This window comes from Littorina saxatilis, linkage group LG3 (assembly GCF_037325665.1).
Source record: "Littorina saxatilis isolate snail1 linkage group LG3, US_GU_Lsax_2.0, whole genome shotgun sequence".
Lineage (NCBI taxonomy): Eukaryota > Metazoa > Mollusca > Gastropoda > Littorinimorpha > Littorinidae > Littorina > Littorina saxatilis.
In genome coordinates, this window is record NC_090247.1 from 39,592,869 (window position 1) to 39,612,394 (window position 19,526).

Here is a 19,526-nt window from a genome sequence, read left to right on the forward strand (position 1 = left end):
TGAGTGTGTGTGTGTGTGTGTGTGTGGTTTCTGAAAGTGTGGGAAGCGGCATCTAATGGACCAAATGCTCTCTAATCGCCAAAGTGCTATACAGTTAAGATTATGGGCAGTAATTATGTCCCAATTCACCAGGAATACCTTGTGTGTGTGTGTGTGTGTGTGTGTGTGTGTGTGTGTGTGTGTGTGTGTGTGTTTACATGTTACACATATTGCTTCGTCTGTTATCTGTCAAAATTCTGGCAGCACTTCTCGCACGACATTTGCAAACTCATCATTTTACATTAAGAGTCGTGTTGATTGGAGAAGGGACGATACAGGTTTTTTCTTTCTTCCATACCTTCTAAATCTGTTGAAAGCAAAACTACCGTTAGAAGTACTTTAACTCTAACAAAAATGCGCGCACACACACACACACACATCTAGTGACAAAACACGTGGTTTGATGCTCTGTTTATTTACAAACAAGATTCATATCAGGGATTCAAAAGCCTTCGATCTACACGTGGATATTAACCGTCTCAGTGTGTGCAGATTTGCCCAAGCTGAAGGTCTTCTTCAGATTTCCAAGGTCATGACCTTGATAGAGGACGTGCAGCTCGTAGTCGCCATGGAAACCACGCACAGTGAAGTGGTCGCCGGAGCTGGAGAGCGTGTGCGTCTCGTCCGTCATCCAGCGGTTTTCCAGAAGGTCAATGACACGGCGACCGGCAGCGTTAACCTGTTCGAAATTCAGAGGTTAAAGCTGAAGTGTCTCGATTTTTACTGACTAGTGTTTGAAAAGGGGTTACCATTCAGCCAGAGTTCAACTTTGACTAACCAGGAACGTGTTCCCAGACGTGCGTATTTGTCTCCCATCTAGCCTTACCATGTGTCCCACTTGTCACCCGTGTACAAAGACAGACATACCGACCGAGGTACAGGAAGACAGACAGACAGACAGACAGACAGACAGACAGACATACACGCGTATTCTTACACCCATATGTACACAAACACACGCACAGAGACACGCACATATATCATTGATACGTACTCTGACAGGAAATCAAAAGACAAACCATTCAAAGCTAGAAGGTCGAAGACTAAACTACCCCCCTTCTCTATACCTTTGCCATACTAAGCAGGAACACAATGTCATTACTTCAACAAACCTACCAGAAGTGCTTACACATTCTGCAAAGTTTGTATTTACGAGTACAGATGCACAAGTTCGTATGGAATATTAATTTTGTCAGTGGTAGAGTTAATTACAAAATTATAAATTCAGACAGAGAGCATAATTTACGAATAACTCAATATATCTGTGCTGCATTTGAACACCGTTTTGCGTTGACATAGGATGTGAATAACTCTGTTTTAGATGCCAAACTTTAGGCCATCAGGAATGAGCGCTTCTGGGGTGATAATTATAACGCGAGACAACTCTTGTGATCTTGCCGCGAGGTGGTGCCAGTTACCAGCCGAAAGAAAAAAGGGGCATAACCTCACCAGAACCGACCATTGTCTGTTTACCGTATAGAATGCACGACTTACACACGAACTGTTACCAAACCGATATCCTGTTTGGGACCAATGCAAGTTTTTTTACCTTTCTTGTGTGATCTTGCCGGGAGGTGGCGCCAGTTACCAGCCGAAAGAAAGAGGGGGCATAACCTCACCAGAACCGCCCATTCAAGAAGAGATGGAGGAATTTGAGGATGTTTAGCCCAACATCGGCTGGCATGCGCGTACCACAGATGTAGCTCTGGGCGGGTATGCAAGAGTCGAGTTTTGACCTTCAGTCCGTAATAAACTGCACTGAGGGTACAAAACGCCTCTTACCTCGACTCTCGCATACATACCGGTGTAACACGAGAAAATTACTCACACGAAATTTTTACTCCGGAGTAAACATTTCGTACGAAAAAGTTACTCCCTTTACGAAAAGGCACTCCCCCATTTCACGAGAAAATTACTCCCCAAGACAGGTGAGTTCCGAGTAAACATTTCGTACAAAAATTTTACTCCCCTGACGAATAAATAACGAATAAATTACTTCACCCCAACACAAGCAATTGTGACTTCCCATGCCAGGTGTCCGAAATGTTTACTCCCTTGTCCCCTGTTAGTCTTGGTGGTGGAAGGGGTGGAAGGAGGGTAGCGCGACATTCGTGTGCGCGAGATCACTTATTGGCATTATCCCTTCGCCCGCATCCCATTTTTGCGTACGAAATTTTTACTGGAAGTAAAAAAAATGGGGAGTACAAATTTCGTGGAGGGAGTAATTTTCTCGTGCCTTGGGGAGTTCTTTTCTCGTTCGAAAAATTTACTCGGAGTAAGAATTTCGTACGAAATGTTTTCTTCCTGAGTAAATTTTTCGTGGAGTAAATATTTCGTGTTACACCGGCCCTGTATTCTTGTGTCTTGACTATAGCCGATGTCGCTGACGACGCGCAGCGAACTTCTGCTGCAACAAACTTACACCAACGTGGGCGACTTTAAGCCCCAATCGCTTACATGAAAGTTGCTGCCGTCTACAAGAGAAGCTTTAGCCCCACGCCAGTGCTGCTGGTCCCAGAATCCCCAGATGAGGATGCCTTCAACAGCATGGTGACCGTACATAGCTGTCAGCGCCCTTTCGTAGAAATCCGCTCTCTTGTTCTCGTCCTGGGCCTGTACGTCTAGCTCTGTGATCCAGATGGGCAGACCTGCGTGTGCTAGCGTATCCAGGCGTTGCTGAAATGGAATAATGAACTGTTTGATTGGGGCGGAAATACTCGAAGAGAAAGTAGATTCAGTTGAAGTTCAATTTGGTATTGGAAACTACATTCATTGACGGGCGCGTGAGTTCAGCGGCAGTGTCTTTGCCTTCGAAGTTGATGGCATTGCTGAAATGGAAACAAATTAAGTGTTTGAACAGGACAAATGCTACATGAAGAGAAAATATATTCAACAGAGGTTCATTTTCATTGCACCCTTGGGTCACCGACAACAGCAGCATCAACATCAACAACGTACAACAACAACAACAACAACAACAACACCCACTACCACCACCTCAAAACACAAGCACCACCACCATCACCAACAACAACACGCCACCTTCATCATCAGAGCAAATTTTAAATGTTCAAAGATGGTCACATTGATCATGCTCACCTTGATGCCATCCGGATTGGGATCCTCCTCGTTGCCAAAATGCCCTTGACAGCCTACTCCGTACAGACCCACGTTGGACTGCTTGAACCACTGGGCCTGCTTCAGGTAGTCCTGTTAACATTCCAGTGTTGAAAGAATAAGACCCTTGTTAAGCTGCTGACACGAATATATGTAGTCGTTACGACAGCTGATTTGTTTTCAATTATGAAATCGCTAATGAAAATTTAAGATGCCGACATCAATGACTAAGTGCATAGACATTCTTGCTTTGTCTGCTTATTTTTGATCTGATTTGACTTGGCTCGAGCTGAACTGACGTTTCGTGAAATGTAGTTTCCACATTGCAGTTACGTGAGACAAGGTTTATTTCAGTGGGCAGCAACAAAATAGGTACTTTTTAGAAAACTCCTTTTGGAGGATTTCCGAGATGTCACTCGGCAACATGTTTTAACTTCAAACAATTAAAATATCAACATCCTTTCAGTTCGCTTGCTAAGTTTTATATAAACAAACAAACAACACACACACAAAATAAGCAAGCACGCAATTAACTAACCAACCAACCAACAAACAAACATATTATGGAATTTCGCTGTTTAAATGCACATTTTTTTCAACCAGCAGATATGCTACAGGCTTATGACAGCTGCCGATTTCAACGTGTAAAGCCACTGCGATATATACTAGCGGAAAAAAGTTAGGGACGGGCCACTGATTTCCCCGCTGACTTTCATTTGTTTAAAACACCCTGTTCTTTCGTCAGCAAAATCAAATGGCTGTCGCATGCTACACACCAATGGGTAGGTTATGCTGTGTTAGCAGGAAAACTGCACGGGACTCCCGGGCGCAGAGCTGCAGCACGTGACTAAAATAGCAAAATCGCCAAAAAGTAGGCTGTTGTTTGGCGTGCGCACGGGTAGAATAAGGCAGGTAACATGGCAAAATTGTTGTGCACATGCAAGGACAATCATTCGAGTGTGAATTGTGATCACGAACTCGGCTTTATAAGCCGCCGATTTTCTGCGAGCTGCCATCTCCTCACCATGCCTGCCAGACGGAAGCTGACAACATTCAACCGAGGAAGAGCAATTGCCTGGCTTCACGACGGCGTATCCAAGTGCGAAGTGGCCAGGCAACTTGGGGTATCGCATTCAGTCATTGTAAGGCTAAATCAACGGTTCCAGACGACAAACAATGTCGAGGAGAGGCCCAGGTCGGGTCGCCCCAAAAAGACTACTCCTAGGGAAGATCGTTTCATCCAACGGCAGGCGCTGCAGCACCGGGCCACCACCTGCAAGGTCATCAGAGGGCAGTTACGGGAGGCCACTAACATCAACGTTAGTGAGAGGACCATCGGCAACCGCCTGCATGACGCCCGGCTGCGGAGTCGTCGTCCTGCTGTGCGTCCCCTGCTGACACAGGCTCATCGCCGGGCTCGTCTGGCCTGGAGTCGCCGCCACTTGAGATGGACGCGCCGGGACTGGGCTCAGGTCCTATTCAGTGACGAGTCCAGGTTCAACCTGTACCATTCTGACGGCCGGCGCAAGGTCTGGAGGCGTGAGGGCGAGCGTTATGAAGACGACACAGTGCATGAGAGGGTGGCCTTCGGCGGGGGCTCTGTCATGGTTTGGGGGGGCTTCAGCCTTCATCAACGCACCCCCCTGTACCATGTGGTCGGGAATCTCACTGGTCAACGCTACAGGGACGAAATTCTCGCCCCTATTGTCTTGCCGACCCTGCAGCAGATTGGCCCAAACGCCGTGTTTCAGGATGACAATGCTACTCCTCACAGGGCCAGGCTTGTCAACGACTACATCCAGCAAACCGGGGTCGTCAGGATGGATTTCCCTGCCTGTTCGCCAGACATGAACCCCATAGAGCATGTATGGGACGAACTGGACAGGCAGGTGAGGGCCAACCACCAGCCTCCCAGAAACCTGCAGCAGCTGCTGCAGATGCTCCAACAGGAGTGGCAGGCCATTCCACAGGCCTTTTTCACGAAGCTTATGAACTCTATGCGGTCAAGGTGTGGTGAACTTGAGCGCAAACGTGGCGGACACACCCATTATTGACCTCATGAAAGACTTGTTATGTTTATTTGTGACCCCTCTGCTGTTTGTGGACATGAATAACCGAATCGGCTCGATGAAATAAACCCAAATTTTGCAGTTGCGTTGCACATTGACTGAAGTAAACGTGTTCCAAATTTCCGTACGATATGTTCATTCGTTCTTTTGCTGTGATTGCGTGTGTGAACCGTCCTTAACTTTTTTCCGCTAGTATATGTATAGATACATGCACACTGTATATATATCGTTAATGTTTAAGAAATGAGTACATAAAAAAACAAGTAGTTGTGCACAGAGAGCCCCCTGGCTGTTCATTTTGGTATGTGACAAAGTGGAGGGATGTCTGTTTCCCTGGCCAAATCTGTGATGGTGAGCAAAACTGTTTTTGTTTTCAAGAAAAGGAGTGTGCCTTTAAACTAATCAAAGGTTTTTTTTTGTTTTTTTTTGCTGGTGAAAATGAACACCATGCGGTCACTGACATTTGTGGAGCCGGAATTTGCCACGACATTGTAGTCGTTGAGGAAGAGCTTGACATGGGAATCTGTCTTGTGGGCGATGCGGAAGAGCTCCAAGTTGTAGTCATTGTCACCCAGGCGTGTCTGGAACCACCAACCGTGAAGGTTCTCGTTGTTTACGTCCCAGTGCTCCAGTCTGACAGCACAGAGAGAAAATAAAGATCCTGTATCTATGGATCTATGTATGAACCACTTACTTTCGTAACTAGGTTTGTAGGGACTTAACATAAATCTTACAAAGTATATTCAGCCGCCCAAGGAAGTGGGTCTCAGGAATTCCAGACTGCATAAGCGTGTTTTTGTTTGTGTGCTTTTGCCGATAAAAAGATGTTTAAGAAATAGAACGTTCGAATGTCTGATCGCCAATTCTGGATCTCCATACACACAACTACTACGACTCAAGAGAGTATTCATCCCCCCCCTCCCTACTTCTTCTTCTTCGTTCATGTGCTGAAACTCCCACGTTCACTCATGTTTTTGAACGAGTCAATGTTTACGTGTATGACCGTTTTTACCGCTTCCAAAATCATGGGAACCTGCCTCAGATCTAACCCTGAGAGGACTGATTAACTATTTCGATGCAAAGTTTAAGTAAGAACAGAAGCAGTGAACGCCTGCTGATTTCACTCACAGTCCTTTTGTTTTGCCCATGGTCTCCTGGATGTGTTGCTGGACGACGGTACGGAGCGTGTTGCCGCTCAGCTGCTTGATCCAGCCCTGCACCCACTGGTCCACTGACCACACCAGGTTGTGACCTCTCACCTTCAGCCTATTTAAAACAAAAAAGTGAGACCTTTTTAAAAACAGTTTTGCACTCATAAAAAGACACAATATGCTGTAATCGCGTATTAACGAAGCCGACAAAGTTGCAATTCACAACAGTGTATGGGAGTGTTGAGAAATGAAACTTCAACGTCTACGTTAGAACGTGAGTACAGCATTTCTGGGGGGGGGGGGGGGTCTTTTTATTTCTCGCTCACGCGCTGTCACCTATGTTCTTCTGCTTATTGTACTCAGCTAAGTGCGGATATGTTCACGCCCAGGTTGTTTGTTTGCTAACTCTGGACCGCTTATACTATCCAGGGCTCCCCACGAACGCCCGTCCTAGAGGGTCCCGGGACCCCCACTTTTAATGTTTAGAGGGTCCATGGACCCCCTTAGCAGAGTTTTAGAGGGTCCCAAGAGTCCCGGGTCCCCAAACCCCCTATTTACATATAACGCATTGTGATCGCGAATAATATGATATGAACTGGGTTTTTTGTTTTACCAGAATATTCGAGGAGGACACTTCAACTATACCAAGTCAAATGCAATACACACGAACACTTTGTTCCCGTGTGAAAATGGGATAATTTGTGTTTGCACTTTGACTTAGCTGACGACTAAAGTCTGAAAAGAGTATACGGAACGCATGACAGAGGAAATTAAGTGCGTCCCGGGACCCGCTCTTTGTAGGTTTAGTGCGTCCCGGGACCCCCTCTATGAACTTCTAGCACGTCAGTTCGGCTTCTAGTGCGTATAGGACGCAGGGACGCGGACAATGGGGAGCCCTGCTATCTCTTCCACCGTGGACCTCTCAAACTGGCCGTATAATGTTAAACTCAGTGTACTGTATTTTTTTTACAAATCAAAAGGACAACACCTGTACTTAGTTTATTTTATTTGACTGTTCAGACGTACTGAATACATTTTTGATGTTTGTTGATTTTAATTTTTGTCCCCTCCTCTAAAACTTTGAGGAATAGGTGTACTTACCCGTGGCTTTTCAAGCCGTGAATCATGTCAAGGGCAGGTTGGTAATTTTTCTGACCCTGAAACAAAAAGAATGTCTCCGATATAAAACAGTGGTGATAATGACCTCAAAGAAAACAAGTCTTAACCTGGATGAATTAGAACGGTGACATTTACAATTCCGCGCGAAAACAAAACAAACTCAAATTGAAAAGGTTAATTGTTCCTTGTGACCACACAATATAGCTCATTCTTTTTGAGTGGACACTGTATCAGCTCAGCAAAAAACAGAATCAATTACCTTCCTTTAAAATTAATTTGTCTCTCTTGCGACCACTGAGCGAATCTGACACTGTTGGGTTTCATCAAAGGCCATTTGGGAGAGTTTTGTGGAAAGGTTCAGTTGAAGTTTTTTTTTCCTATTTCGATTACTCTATTATGAGAAATGTGGGTCGGTTCCCTCCAGTAGAAAGCTAAGAGCAGCAAGAGTTAAGGCTACCCCGGTGTGTGTGTGTGTGTGTGTGTGTGTATGTGTGTGTGTGTGTGTGTGTGTGTGTGTGTGTGTTTGTTAAGGTGTAATCAGCCACCTGCACTTCTTGCAGAATACTCGAGATCATTAAAGTGTCAGGGCGATGCCACGTGGAGGGGATATGCATGGATTACGTCTGCGAGTCATCACCTAAAGTTGGCCCGTGTCCTGGAATCGAACCTTGACCCGAGGATCCAGTGCTCAACCAGTCGCTACCAGACCAAATGCTTGATGATCCTTGGACCGACCTATTCAGTGTATCGTACCCTGTTGAGCTGGCTGGATGGCCACTTGAGAGCAAAGCAATTGGTCAACCGCTTGGTCAATAAATTTGGCTCTCTTGTGACAGGTGATTGGATCTTACCCTGTTGGGCTGGCTGGATGGCCACTTGGGAGCAAGAAAATTGGTCAACCTCTTGGACAATAAATCTGGCTCTCTTGCGACCGGTGATTGGATCTTACCCTATTGGGCTCGATGGAGGGCCACTTGAGGGCGTTCTCTGGCACGGCCCAGTTGAAATGTTTGTGGATGAAGTCCCTGTAGCCCCCAAGGTGTTGGTCGTTGTAGCGGCCAGCATTGACCGCCGTCCCGAATGGAAACGCTTTCTTCTTCTGCACCACCTGTTTTAAGTAGGCAAGTTTTTGTGAAAACCAAGGAAGAACTGTAGTCACACCAATACGAAGGTGAACACAAAGCTAGATGATACGACTGCGTATTTGTTACGGGTCGCTGTATTTCTTGCCCTAAAAGATCGCATTGCAACGTACGTGGTTGTGACTTCTCAAAAAAATCCTGTTTTAAAACAATAAAAAAAGGAAATGCAATAGAGAATATTTATGAAGACAACACGAGACATCAGTTTGAACTTACCCGGATTTTCACGTCATTCTTGTTGACGCTCCCGGATGTAGAAACCCTGGAAAAAGTTTCGAAGATGTGAAAATCCCATGACATTACTTATCCGAAAAAAACTAATTATAGCAGGTCAAACGAAACTATTGTATTGGGCTTTATATTTCCACTCACCCTCCGACACCTTTTTTTTTCTCTCCTTCCTTTACAGAATAAGTATTTGACGGGATATAATTGATAACTTCAAACACAAATTTGTTTACTGTCCCAAGATCTATACAGTTCGGGTTGGGGGTTGTAACCATGTCACTACTTTACAATTATGCTTTTTGCGCTTGACACATTTAATTAAAACACAGTTATACAAGCATTTACATCTACATTCATAGTCAACAACGCTTAATTAAAAGCATACACCATCAAACATACATTACAAAAAATTAAAACTTTTTAATAAATAAGCATAGTTATGGCGAGTTTTCAACCAAATCAATCAATCAATCAATATGAGGCTTATATCGCGCGTATTCCGTGGGTACAGTTCTAAGCGCAGGGATTTATTTTAATTTTTAATTTTTATTTTATGCAATTTATATCGCGCACATATTCAAGGCGCAGGGATTTATTTATGCCGTGTGAGATGGATTTTTTTTTACACAATACATCACGCATTCACATCGGCCAGCAGATCGCAGCCATTTCGGCGCATATCCTACTTTTCACGGCCTATTATTCCAAGTCACACGGGTATTTTGGTGGACATTTTTATCTATGCCGATACAATTTTGCCAGGAAAGACCCTTTTGTCAATCGTGGGATCTTTAACGTGCACACCCCAATGTAGTGTACATCGCTGATATATCTAAAAAAAAAAAAAAAAATACAGCACAACGAAAGTCCCTCATGGTCTTATTCGCCAGAAAACGTTCCAAACATAGCTTCCGAGAAAGAATACCTGAACCAACGAGTTAAAATCGACAAAGAACAGAAAAAAGGTTAAGAAAAAAAAGAGTACCACACCTGATATTGATGTCACTCTTGCGCAGTTTGTCGATGTTGCTGTTAGTGGATTGTTGAGTGTGAGTGCCACCTCCCCCTCCCCCCGAGCGTTCAGTAACCGATGCGTCATCGACGACGAAGTTACACCCTGGTTGCGGCCCTTGGAAGTAGATGCGTGCTTTGGCCAAAGCTGAAGAAGGAATTAACACAGGTTATGGGGCGGTCACACACAACGATTTGCACCGTCACGTGGAACGATTTTTGCTTACGATCGCGTAGTGGCACAGCTAGTGGAATCCCACTTTGCCGTGTGCTGGCAAAACCGAGCAAGACAATTTTTCTCTCTACAAAAATGACATATTTTCATCAAAAAGTAGATATCAATGCGCAGCTTCTGTGTCAATTTTAACTTTGTACAATGCTTAGATAATGAGATTAAAAAAATAAGTCCACAACCTCCAAACTTTTAAGGCTCCCCACGGACGGTCCAACTAGAGGGTCCCGGGACCCCAAATTTGAATTTTTAGAGGGTCCATGGACCCTATTTGTAATCATAAAGTATATATATCTTATCACGATCAGCTTCAAATAACTCACGTTTGTTGGGAACATCAAAGTTGCCCGAGAGATGGACCCAACCGTTAGACGTTCTCATGTTGGACCGAGAGGCCGCGGTCACATACTCGTGAGAGCCATCTGAAACAGGAGAGCAAACCAGCTACACACAGGTTACACATTTCTGCAAATTGAGGATTTGTTTCTTGTTTATTGTTGTATATATATATGTGCATTAAATGATATGCATATTATAATGATTGTTTTTTGTTTGAATATTTTGACATCCCAGAGCGTCACTTGCGTTAGATTCAGTATGTGCAAGTGTGACATATATGCTTCTGTTATATTTCGCCCACGTGTATGTGTGTGAGTGTGTGTGTGTGTGTGTGTGTGTGTGTGTGTGTGTGTGTGTGTGTGTGTGTGTGTGTGTGTGTGTGTGTGTGAGTGTGTGCGCGTGCGTGCGGTTGCGCGCGTGTGTGTGTGCGTGCGCTTGCACGCGTGTGTGTGTGTGTGTGTGTGTGTGTGTTCGTGCGTGCGTATATGCGTGCGTACGTGCGTGTGTGTGTGTGTGTGTGTGCGCGCGCGCGTGCGTGCGTGCGTATGTGCGTGCGTGCGTGCGGGCCTTTGTACAGTACGCGTAACATTTAGAGCTGTGTACCAAAACCGGTAGTATAACATGTCATCGCAGAAAAACCATTGGGAAGGTCAGATCACAGAGTTTGATTTCTTTTAACTGACCAGAAAACTCAAAATCCACTTCCAGCTGCAGGTCTTGACCATGGCTCAAGTCTATGGTCAGTTTGATGAAGCCACTGGCGCTGTAAGAGTGACCTCGCACCACACTTATCCACTGTGAGGGTCCGTCGTAGGTGTTTTTTCTGTTGACAGAAAGAAAGGAAGAAAGAAAGAAAGAAAGAAAGAAAAGGAAAAGAGAGAGAGAGAAAGAAAGAACGAAGAAGAGAGTAAAATAAAAAGAAAGGAAGAATAAAAGAAAATGAAAAGAAAGAAAGAAAGAAAGAAAGAAAGAAAGAATAAATAAATAAATAAATAAATAAATAAAGAGGTGTCAGCGGTAAACATATGTATATGTGTACATGTGGAGGGATGGTCTTATCCCATGCAAAAGCCAGCCAGATCTGAGATGGTGAGACGAATCGTTTACACGCGAAGGACTGGCACTACAAATGAATCTGACATTTCAACAACATTGTACTTAGCTTGACGTTATCTGACCTTTAAAGTGGCGTTACTGAATGAAATCTGAACCGAATTCACCAAACATCATTTGTCGTGATTTAGATTGACGTTAAGGCTGTCCTAACTTGAGCCCGAAATAAACTTTGCGAAGACTCCGCAAGTTCTTTTAACCAAAATTCAGTGCCACAACTTCGTGCAGCCAGCTTCGTGAAGAAGTGAAGTAGACTTCGCGAAGTCGAACTCGCCCATATGTGACCCTCCACCACGGAATGAGTCGCATGTCACCTTTGCATGATTTTCATATCAGTACATTTTCCTAAAGAGTTTGTTATGCTCTATCCAGTGGTGAAATCCGTTTTAGAAAAGAGCGGAAACTCTGTTTGAGTTATAAGCCTGTACTGTGACTAAGGTGACCCTCACACTGTTACCAGACACTCCCCGGACTTATATTAAGCCTAGCGCAGAACCGCGCGAGGTGACATGCGACTCATTTCGTGGTGGAGGGTCACATATAATTTAAGGCTTTGCGCGACGTAACCTGAATTGACATAACTCGGCTTGGCGAACGTGTACTAGCCATGATGTGTGACTTGACTCGATAAGAATAAATGTACAAGCTAAAAAAAAAAAAAGTCACATTAAACTTTACAAATGATACGCCATCTTGTGTTGGTACCTGTAGGAGCTCAGCAGACCATGACTGCCCCCATGCCTGTCGCTGGTCAGATCACACTGGAAGTTCCAGCAGTCCCAGTTGTATTTATTCTCCATGTTCGTGTTTTTCAGCAGCTCACCACTGACCACAGCCACCAGCGCCACCACCATCGCCAACACCACCACGACCCTCATCGTCTCTGTGAACTTCTACTCGTGGCTGTTAAATAAAGGTGTGACGTAAATGCACATACATGCGCAAAGATAATAGGGCTAGAGAGGGTCAAGTAGAGAGAACAAGAAATTCCTACGAGGTAGGAAAAACACCCCCGTCAAAGGGAAATAACCTTCTCAGTTGGTGGCAGTGACTGAGTGAGAATGGTTATTTCCCTTTGACCATGAAGATGTCCCTCTATAAGTCCTTGTATAATTTTAATCCACCAATAACTCCCTAACCGTGTGTTTGACTGGTCCCAATTTTTGTAAGGACCGTCTCAGGAATGTATAGAACCTGTTCACCAAGTTTGGTGACGATCGGTCCGTTCATTCTTGAGATCTATATGCGAACACAAACAAACAAACAAACAAACAAACAAACACATCGAGCGAAACCTTTACACACCCCTATACCGGGGGTGTAAAGACAAACAGACAGAGGTGTTAGTAGGTTGGTTGTTGGTTTGTCTTGTTCCTGCAACTTTTGTTTAGCTATTCGGGACCGATTGAGACAATACGAGAATGAGACAAACAGACAGTCTTAAAGACAGACATACACGCAGATAGAGGTACGCTATAGTTGTTTAGAAAGATTCCAGCAGCAGTTAGACAGACACACTATTCTGTAACTGCCTTTAAAAATACAGTTCCAACCGTCTACCACCTTAAGGAATCAGTTTTTGTCATACCGTGCCATTTCCACGCCCTGGATCGTGAAACGCCTATTGTGTACTCGTGAACAGTGGCGTTCGATTTTCTGCCGAAGTCCGTGAAAATTACGCAGAGAGGTCTCAATTTCTTACAAATTAACCCAGAACTACCATTTCAATCACTATTCTAATACTCACAGTTCAATCTTCGATACCTTGCAGACTTGTATGCGCGTTTTGGGGCACCAGCATTGCGGATAAGCTGCTCTAATCTAGCGTTATTTTGTGGTACTCGATTCTCAGTGGGTAAGGTCCCCCGCAGACACCAGATAAGGTCCCCCCGCATTTTTGACCAAGCTGCGGGGGATCTTACCCCGTCAAATTTCACTGTTGATCTTTGTACCCATCGTGAGTCTAAATTAAACTAAGCTGAAACTTAAAAATGGAAAGCAGTATCCACAAGTAGTTAGACTTTGACAAGCAAGAAGAATTAAGCCCTTCTGTTGACCGTGCTTTGTGTTATTTTATCATTTTTAACGTGGGGGACAGTATTTTTGACCTGTCTTGGTGAAATGTCTTCTCTTATGTAGTACACGAGAGTATAAATGGTAAGAAAACTGGCTGATCCAATGCCAAAACAAGTACCGGTCAGTATGATATAAACTTCAATACAAGAAAGTCTTGTTAACTACTATTTTAAGGCATTAATTTGGAGACACCTACCATGTGGTTGGTCTTGCGGGGGACATAATCGTGTGTAGCGCCTGCGGTGGACACAACTAGGCGTTCCACGATCCAGGGCGTGATTTCTGACTTGTTCAGCAAATGATCAACATTCATCATGACCAAAACGTTAGGGAAAGTGAGCTGGGCTTACACGTTTTACACGTGAAGATCGTCGATACATACTCACGGGAAACCATATAGACAAGAATACGATTGATAATGATCATTTATTAAACAAAGTAAATAAATGTATTTAAAAAAAAGTGATTGCTTAACTTTTGAGCTTGAGTTTATTTGCAATAATTTAGGTTTCTCTTTTTGCCTTTTTTGACCTCTGTTGGAAAGGTATTACAAACTGATAAGGAATACCTTAGTAGAAAATGTGCTCAATCTAAAACCTTCTCAATGCACCATATTTGTGTCTGTAGTAAAAAGAATAATACACCGACACTAATGCAAAAGAAAGAAGAAAGACAGAAATAATGAAAAGCGGAAAACTTAATTGAGGCTGTAGCCGCAGCAGCAGAAGTAAAAGAAGAAGAAGAAGAAGACAGTGAAAGAGAAAGAATATAATTATGAAGCAGAACAATAAAGCTTTTTCTTCCGTCCTGACCTTATGTCACTGGAGGACCGTAAACACACTCCTCTGTCTGAGATAGCAGTGTGCAGCACACGTAAACGTAAGCCAGAGACCTCGGTGTCACACTTTTATATACGAAGAGGCAGGGTGAAATGAAAGATAGGTGACATCGTAGTTTTTGAACCGTCCAAAATGAGAAGGGTGAGGTTTATTCAATCTGTCTGATCGACACTGACAACCTGGAACCAGTCATCGCCGAGAACACTAAAACCTGGCTTGCCGAAACCCCTAAACCTAGACGGGTCGAGCTTGTCTTGGTGAAGCATGTCTACGTTAAAGCTAATTTGTATGAAACGATTTTCTTCAATTCTGAGCTCATTTTTAGAGTGAACATAATATATCTATATTTTTTTTACCCAGGATTTGGAAATACAATTCAATCATTTTAAAATCTGTTCGATTTTAATGACAACTTTAATAAACAAACTAAATAATCAGTCTTAAAGCTCCCAAGCTTCTTCTTCTTCTTGGCGTTCGCAGAGGTTACACAATCAGTCCAGCACTGGTGATAAATGTTGTCGTTTTCTCCAATTCCTGTCGACTGCCGTATAGTTTGGTCTGCAAGGGAGTTGGTGACGGCCACACTTCTTTTCGTTCCTCATCTAGTAAGGGACATCGCTGTAAGATGTGTTCCGCTGTTTGGTCCTCTTGACCGCAGGCACAGGTTGGTGATGGCGCCAGCTTGAACTTTCGGTTCATGTGAGCATTGAGCCTGTTGTGGCCAGTACGCAGCCTGATGAGGTTGACTTGCTGCTCTCTGGACATTGTGTGGTAGTCATCTCTGTTTGTCCTTGGCCTCATCAATGCCTTGATGATTGTCTTCTGCTCACTAAAGCTGACACTGTTTTCAGGTTGGTCTTCCACGGCTCCTTCTTTTGCCAGCTCATCTGCCCTTTCATTTCCTGGTATCCCACAGTGTGCTGGTATCCACTGGAGGACAACTCTTCTGGTTTGTCTGACCATCTGTAATGCTTTGGCCAGCTGTGGGAGTTTGTCGTTCTCTAGGGCCTGAAGGACTGAAAGGGCGTCCGAGAGGAAGACAACTTGGTAGCAAGGGTCTGCGGAATCCTGAACGAAGGAGGCGGCCTGCATGAGAGCTTCTGCTTCTGCTTTATAGTTTGTGCAGTGTTTGCCAGTGGCAACGCTGGATGTAGCTGTATGTCCCCCAGGGAACTGGATGAGAATGCCTGCACCTCCATTGAGCACGGCGTTAGTTGCTGATCCATCGGTGTATACATGGATCCACGCCTCTTTTGGGTACTGTTCGTCGATCAGGGCTAAGGTGAGTGCCTGTCGAGCTGTGTCATTCTGATCTTCTCCTGAGGTAACATGTGGAACACTGGTGCAGATCTGGATGCCTGGTTTCTCTGTTGCCTTGGGGGTTTCCTCTTCTTCTTGAGTCAGAGGTAGAGTGTTCTGTGGAAGGACTTCCCTGTACTGTCGAGAAAGTCTCTTGCTCTCGTGTACAAAACTGCTCCGTTTAAGCCGGTTCTTGGTGAGGTTGCTCAGTCTGTGCTTCATGGGGTGGTCGGGTAGGCACTTGAGCTTCTCGGCCTGTACCATAGTCTTGGCTTCTCTTCTCTGACAGAGGGGTTGGATGGTGGTAAGCTTCTCCATTTCCTTGATGGGCGTGGATTTCATTGCACCGGTGATGAGTCGGAGGGCCTGGTTTTGCACACGGTCAAGGGTCTGCAGGTTTGTCTTGGCTGAGGTTGACCACGCTGTGGAGCCGTACTCGAGGTGGGGTCTGATTGTTCCCTGGTATACTGTCTTCAGTATCTTCTCGTTCGCTCCCCAGGTGGTACCTGCCAGCTTCCTGAGTATGGCTAGCTTGCGCCGGGCCTTCGTCTCTGCCTGTGCTATGTGTGGTTTCCAGGTCTGCCGTCTATCAAAGGTGACACCAAGGTATGTTGCTTCTTCATCCTCTCTCAGAGGAGTTCCACCAAGCCTAATGGTTCCGGCTTTCTGCTTTGGCGACAGTGTGAATAGGGTGGTGGAGGATTTCTCCTTGTTGATGGAGACGCACCAATCTTCTGCCCATGCGTTCAGCCTATCTGCCGCTTGCTGCATTCTGTAGGTGGCAGTACTTGCGTGCTCCTCCTTGCACCAGATAGCTCCCAAGCTGAAATGTAATCCTTCCGTCAAGACCAAAGTCACTACAATGCGGCCTCAACTTTTGCAAAAAGCCAGATATGACGTCATCAAAGATATGTATCGGGATATTATTTGGAACAACCCATATGTAAAGTTTCATCAACATGTCTCAGGTAGTTTTTGTTCGGGAAGTGCCCTTAACACCCACATACACAAACACACATGCATAAACTTCGTCTCGATTCCCAGTCTATCTGAAAATATTTAGTCAAAAATTGACGAAATGTAAAAAATGTCAGTTTGTATTAACAGGGTAATATTTCCTTTCCTAACCAAACTTACAAGAGACTTACGGCTACGGAAGACAACTTGAAAAACATCGAACAACCCTGGATAGATAACATCTCAGTGACATGTCGGAATTGCTGCAAAAACTGCATGGACACGTTTCAAGGGTTATTTGCACCGGAGGCATGCACAGTATGGCCCTTTTTCCGCGTGCTGTAAACATACTGATATTAGCGATAAATAAATGCAGTTTGGGTTTCAGACTGAGTTCTGTAATATCAACGAAAAACATCACCTCAAGAGTAGATAACTGACACCGCTAAAAAAATAGGTCATGCAGACATGCAAAGATTAAGAAGATAATGCCGACCTTATAAAGATAAGTCATACTTCGGTCGCCCTTGTATGATAGTGAAATAATTCGTCTTTCTTAAAGAGAATATGTACATCGATACTTTGCGGGCAATGTTTGCGGGTGGTATTTTCAACATAAAAAGAGTATTATAAAATCTTGATTTTGCATTAATTAAAAACTGCCGTCCATGTCAAGCATGTTTTGCAGAATATTTTTTGCTGAGTGTTCAGTCTTGCTTTTGGTCGTAAATGTCTATAACCTCCAGAGTCGTGATTGTAAAAATCCTCTACATTACTGACAAGTGTTCGGCGTCTTTTTCATGCTTCAGATGTTCAAGTTGTTCTGTTGTCGGTATCAAAAAAACCAAAGTAAGAAACATCTATTATAAAATATATACCCCCACCCTGTCCCGACAACACCGCTAACAGAGACAACGCCAACATGAAGGGAGCTACATTGTACAAATGGTGCTAAAAAATACAAAATGTTACAACCACTTTAATCCTTATATTGTCCACTTTCACCCTTGACCTCCTAATGGTCAACATATAGAACACACTTTCCATAACTGTCCAGCTGTACAGGGTCATACGGTCTTGGCTTTTTGCTTCTGACCACAGTAAGTGACCACCATGCAGAGGAAAACCACCCTTATGGTGACTCTTGGAGTTTTTATGCTAGCCCTGGGCTCAGTGGTCAATGCACAAGAGCTGCTGCAGTTGTTCTTCCTCTTGCGACATACATCAGCCACGCTACGTGGTATGCTTGTTGTTTTTGTTGGCGTTCTCCTTTTTGTCATTCTTAGCTTCGTCTTCTTCTTGCAACAAACACGCTACTTTCCCCCACCACTTGTCTCCCTCCAGGATCAAAGTGCGTGGTCCCAACCTGGTGTGGTTAGTGGACCAGTTCGTGCAGGGCTGGATCAAGGGTCACATCCAGATGACCATGAGCAAGACCCAGGGCCTGTGAGTATATAGTCTTCTGGAATTGTTCATTCTGTACGTCCGAGGATGGTGAGTTGTTTTATATATATTATTCGGCGAATTTGCCTAATGTCCCTAAAAGTTTCGGTATTTTGTTTAGAAATGTTTGAGACATTCCTTGATCGATGCTTCAATGTAATGTGTATGTTTGAGCAAACTTTGACATTTGACGTAGAGATTGGCAGTCATCTAACGAACTTGGGGACAGTCAACAAGCTGCAAGGCCTAGCAGATCAGTAACTGCCTCGACCTGTGTCGAATGTTATATTTTGCTAAACAAAATAAAATGCAAATAACCTATATGCTGTTCAAGTACAAGACTAAATTGCTGATCGAAACGACAAGCGTACATTTGGCAGACTGAAAAATACCTGTGGTCAGGTAAAAGAAACGATTCGACGATGTTCGGAAACAAGTCTGTTGAGTTTTAAATAGGTTGCGAAAGAGTGAATACTCTTGCTTTCATCCAGGCAAACTTCCCCACGTGACATTATAGGCCAGTTAGTGGCAAGGTGTCCTCAAGAGAATTCACTTTTTCACAACACATATGTGACAGGGAGACTACTGTGTCAACCTTCACAGCAGGGTCTGCAGTTGTTGGCCTTATATAGCGCGAGCTATTTATAGCCGACACCTGTGAATTGTGGAGTTCTGTTTGTGATAGGGTCTGGCTGCTGCGGTCTACTGGTATATTCTTGGTTTCCTGTGCGTAACCATTAACAGTTTATATAGGGCTAAGATATACTGTTCAAAAAAAGAAACGCATAGTTGCTACTTGCCAAATTTGTTTTATTTTTCGAAAAAATTAACAGAAAATCCAATATTTAGATTATTTGTTTGAAATTTGGTATGGACACAGTTGAATGCACACACAGTTCATTTGCATCTTCAAATCAATCAGTCAATCAATACGATTGGGTGCCGAGGCTGTCAAGTCAGTAGGGGGTGTGACTGCCTTGAGCAGCAACAACTGCCCGGCACCTTCTGGGCATGGACTGGATCAGATGCCGGATATCTTGCTGTGGGATGGTGTCCCACTCCTCCTGAAGTGCCTGCAATAGATCGCGGTGATTTGCCGGCGCTTCTTCTCGCCTGCGCACACGTCTGTCCAATTCATCCCAGAGGTGTTCTATCGGGTTCATGTCTGGCGACATGGATGGCCAGGGAAGCACCTGGACATGGTGGTCGGTGAGGAACTGGGTGGTGAGTCGTGCTGTGTGCGGGCGAGCGTTGTCCTGCTGGAATATGGCATCCTGGTCAGCCAGAAGAGGAAGGGCGTGTGGGCGCAGAATTTCCTCCACGTATCGCTGGGCAGTTATGCGCCCTTGGAC

The 19,526-nt window shown here is 44.4% G+C and overlaps 1 protein-coding gene across 1 annotated transcript; it reads right to left on the bottom strand.

Annotated features, from left to right (window-relative positions):
- Positions 1–435: 435 nt before the first annotated feature.
- Positions 436–14,548, bottom strand: LOC138962361 (anti-sigma-I factor RsgI6-like). The gene is made up of 13 exons (XM_070334156.1): positions 14,449–14,548; positions 12,266–12,463; positions 11,131–11,270; positions 10,432–10,530; positions 9,856–10,024; positions 8,854–8,899; positions 8,445–8,603; positions 7,478–7,533; positions 6,354–6,491; positions 5,687–5,858; positions 3,139–3,249; positions 2,497–2,715; positions 436–718 (listed from the first exon to the last, which is right to left on the bottom strand). Exons 2-13 carry the CDS (start codon positions 12,436–12,438, stop codon positions 497–499), a joined length of 1,704 nt encoding a protein of 567 aa, XP_070190257.1. The 5' UTR covers positions 12,439–12,463; positions 14,449–14,548; the 3' UTR covers positions 436–496.
- Positions 14,549–19,526: the final 4,978 nt, after the last annotated feature.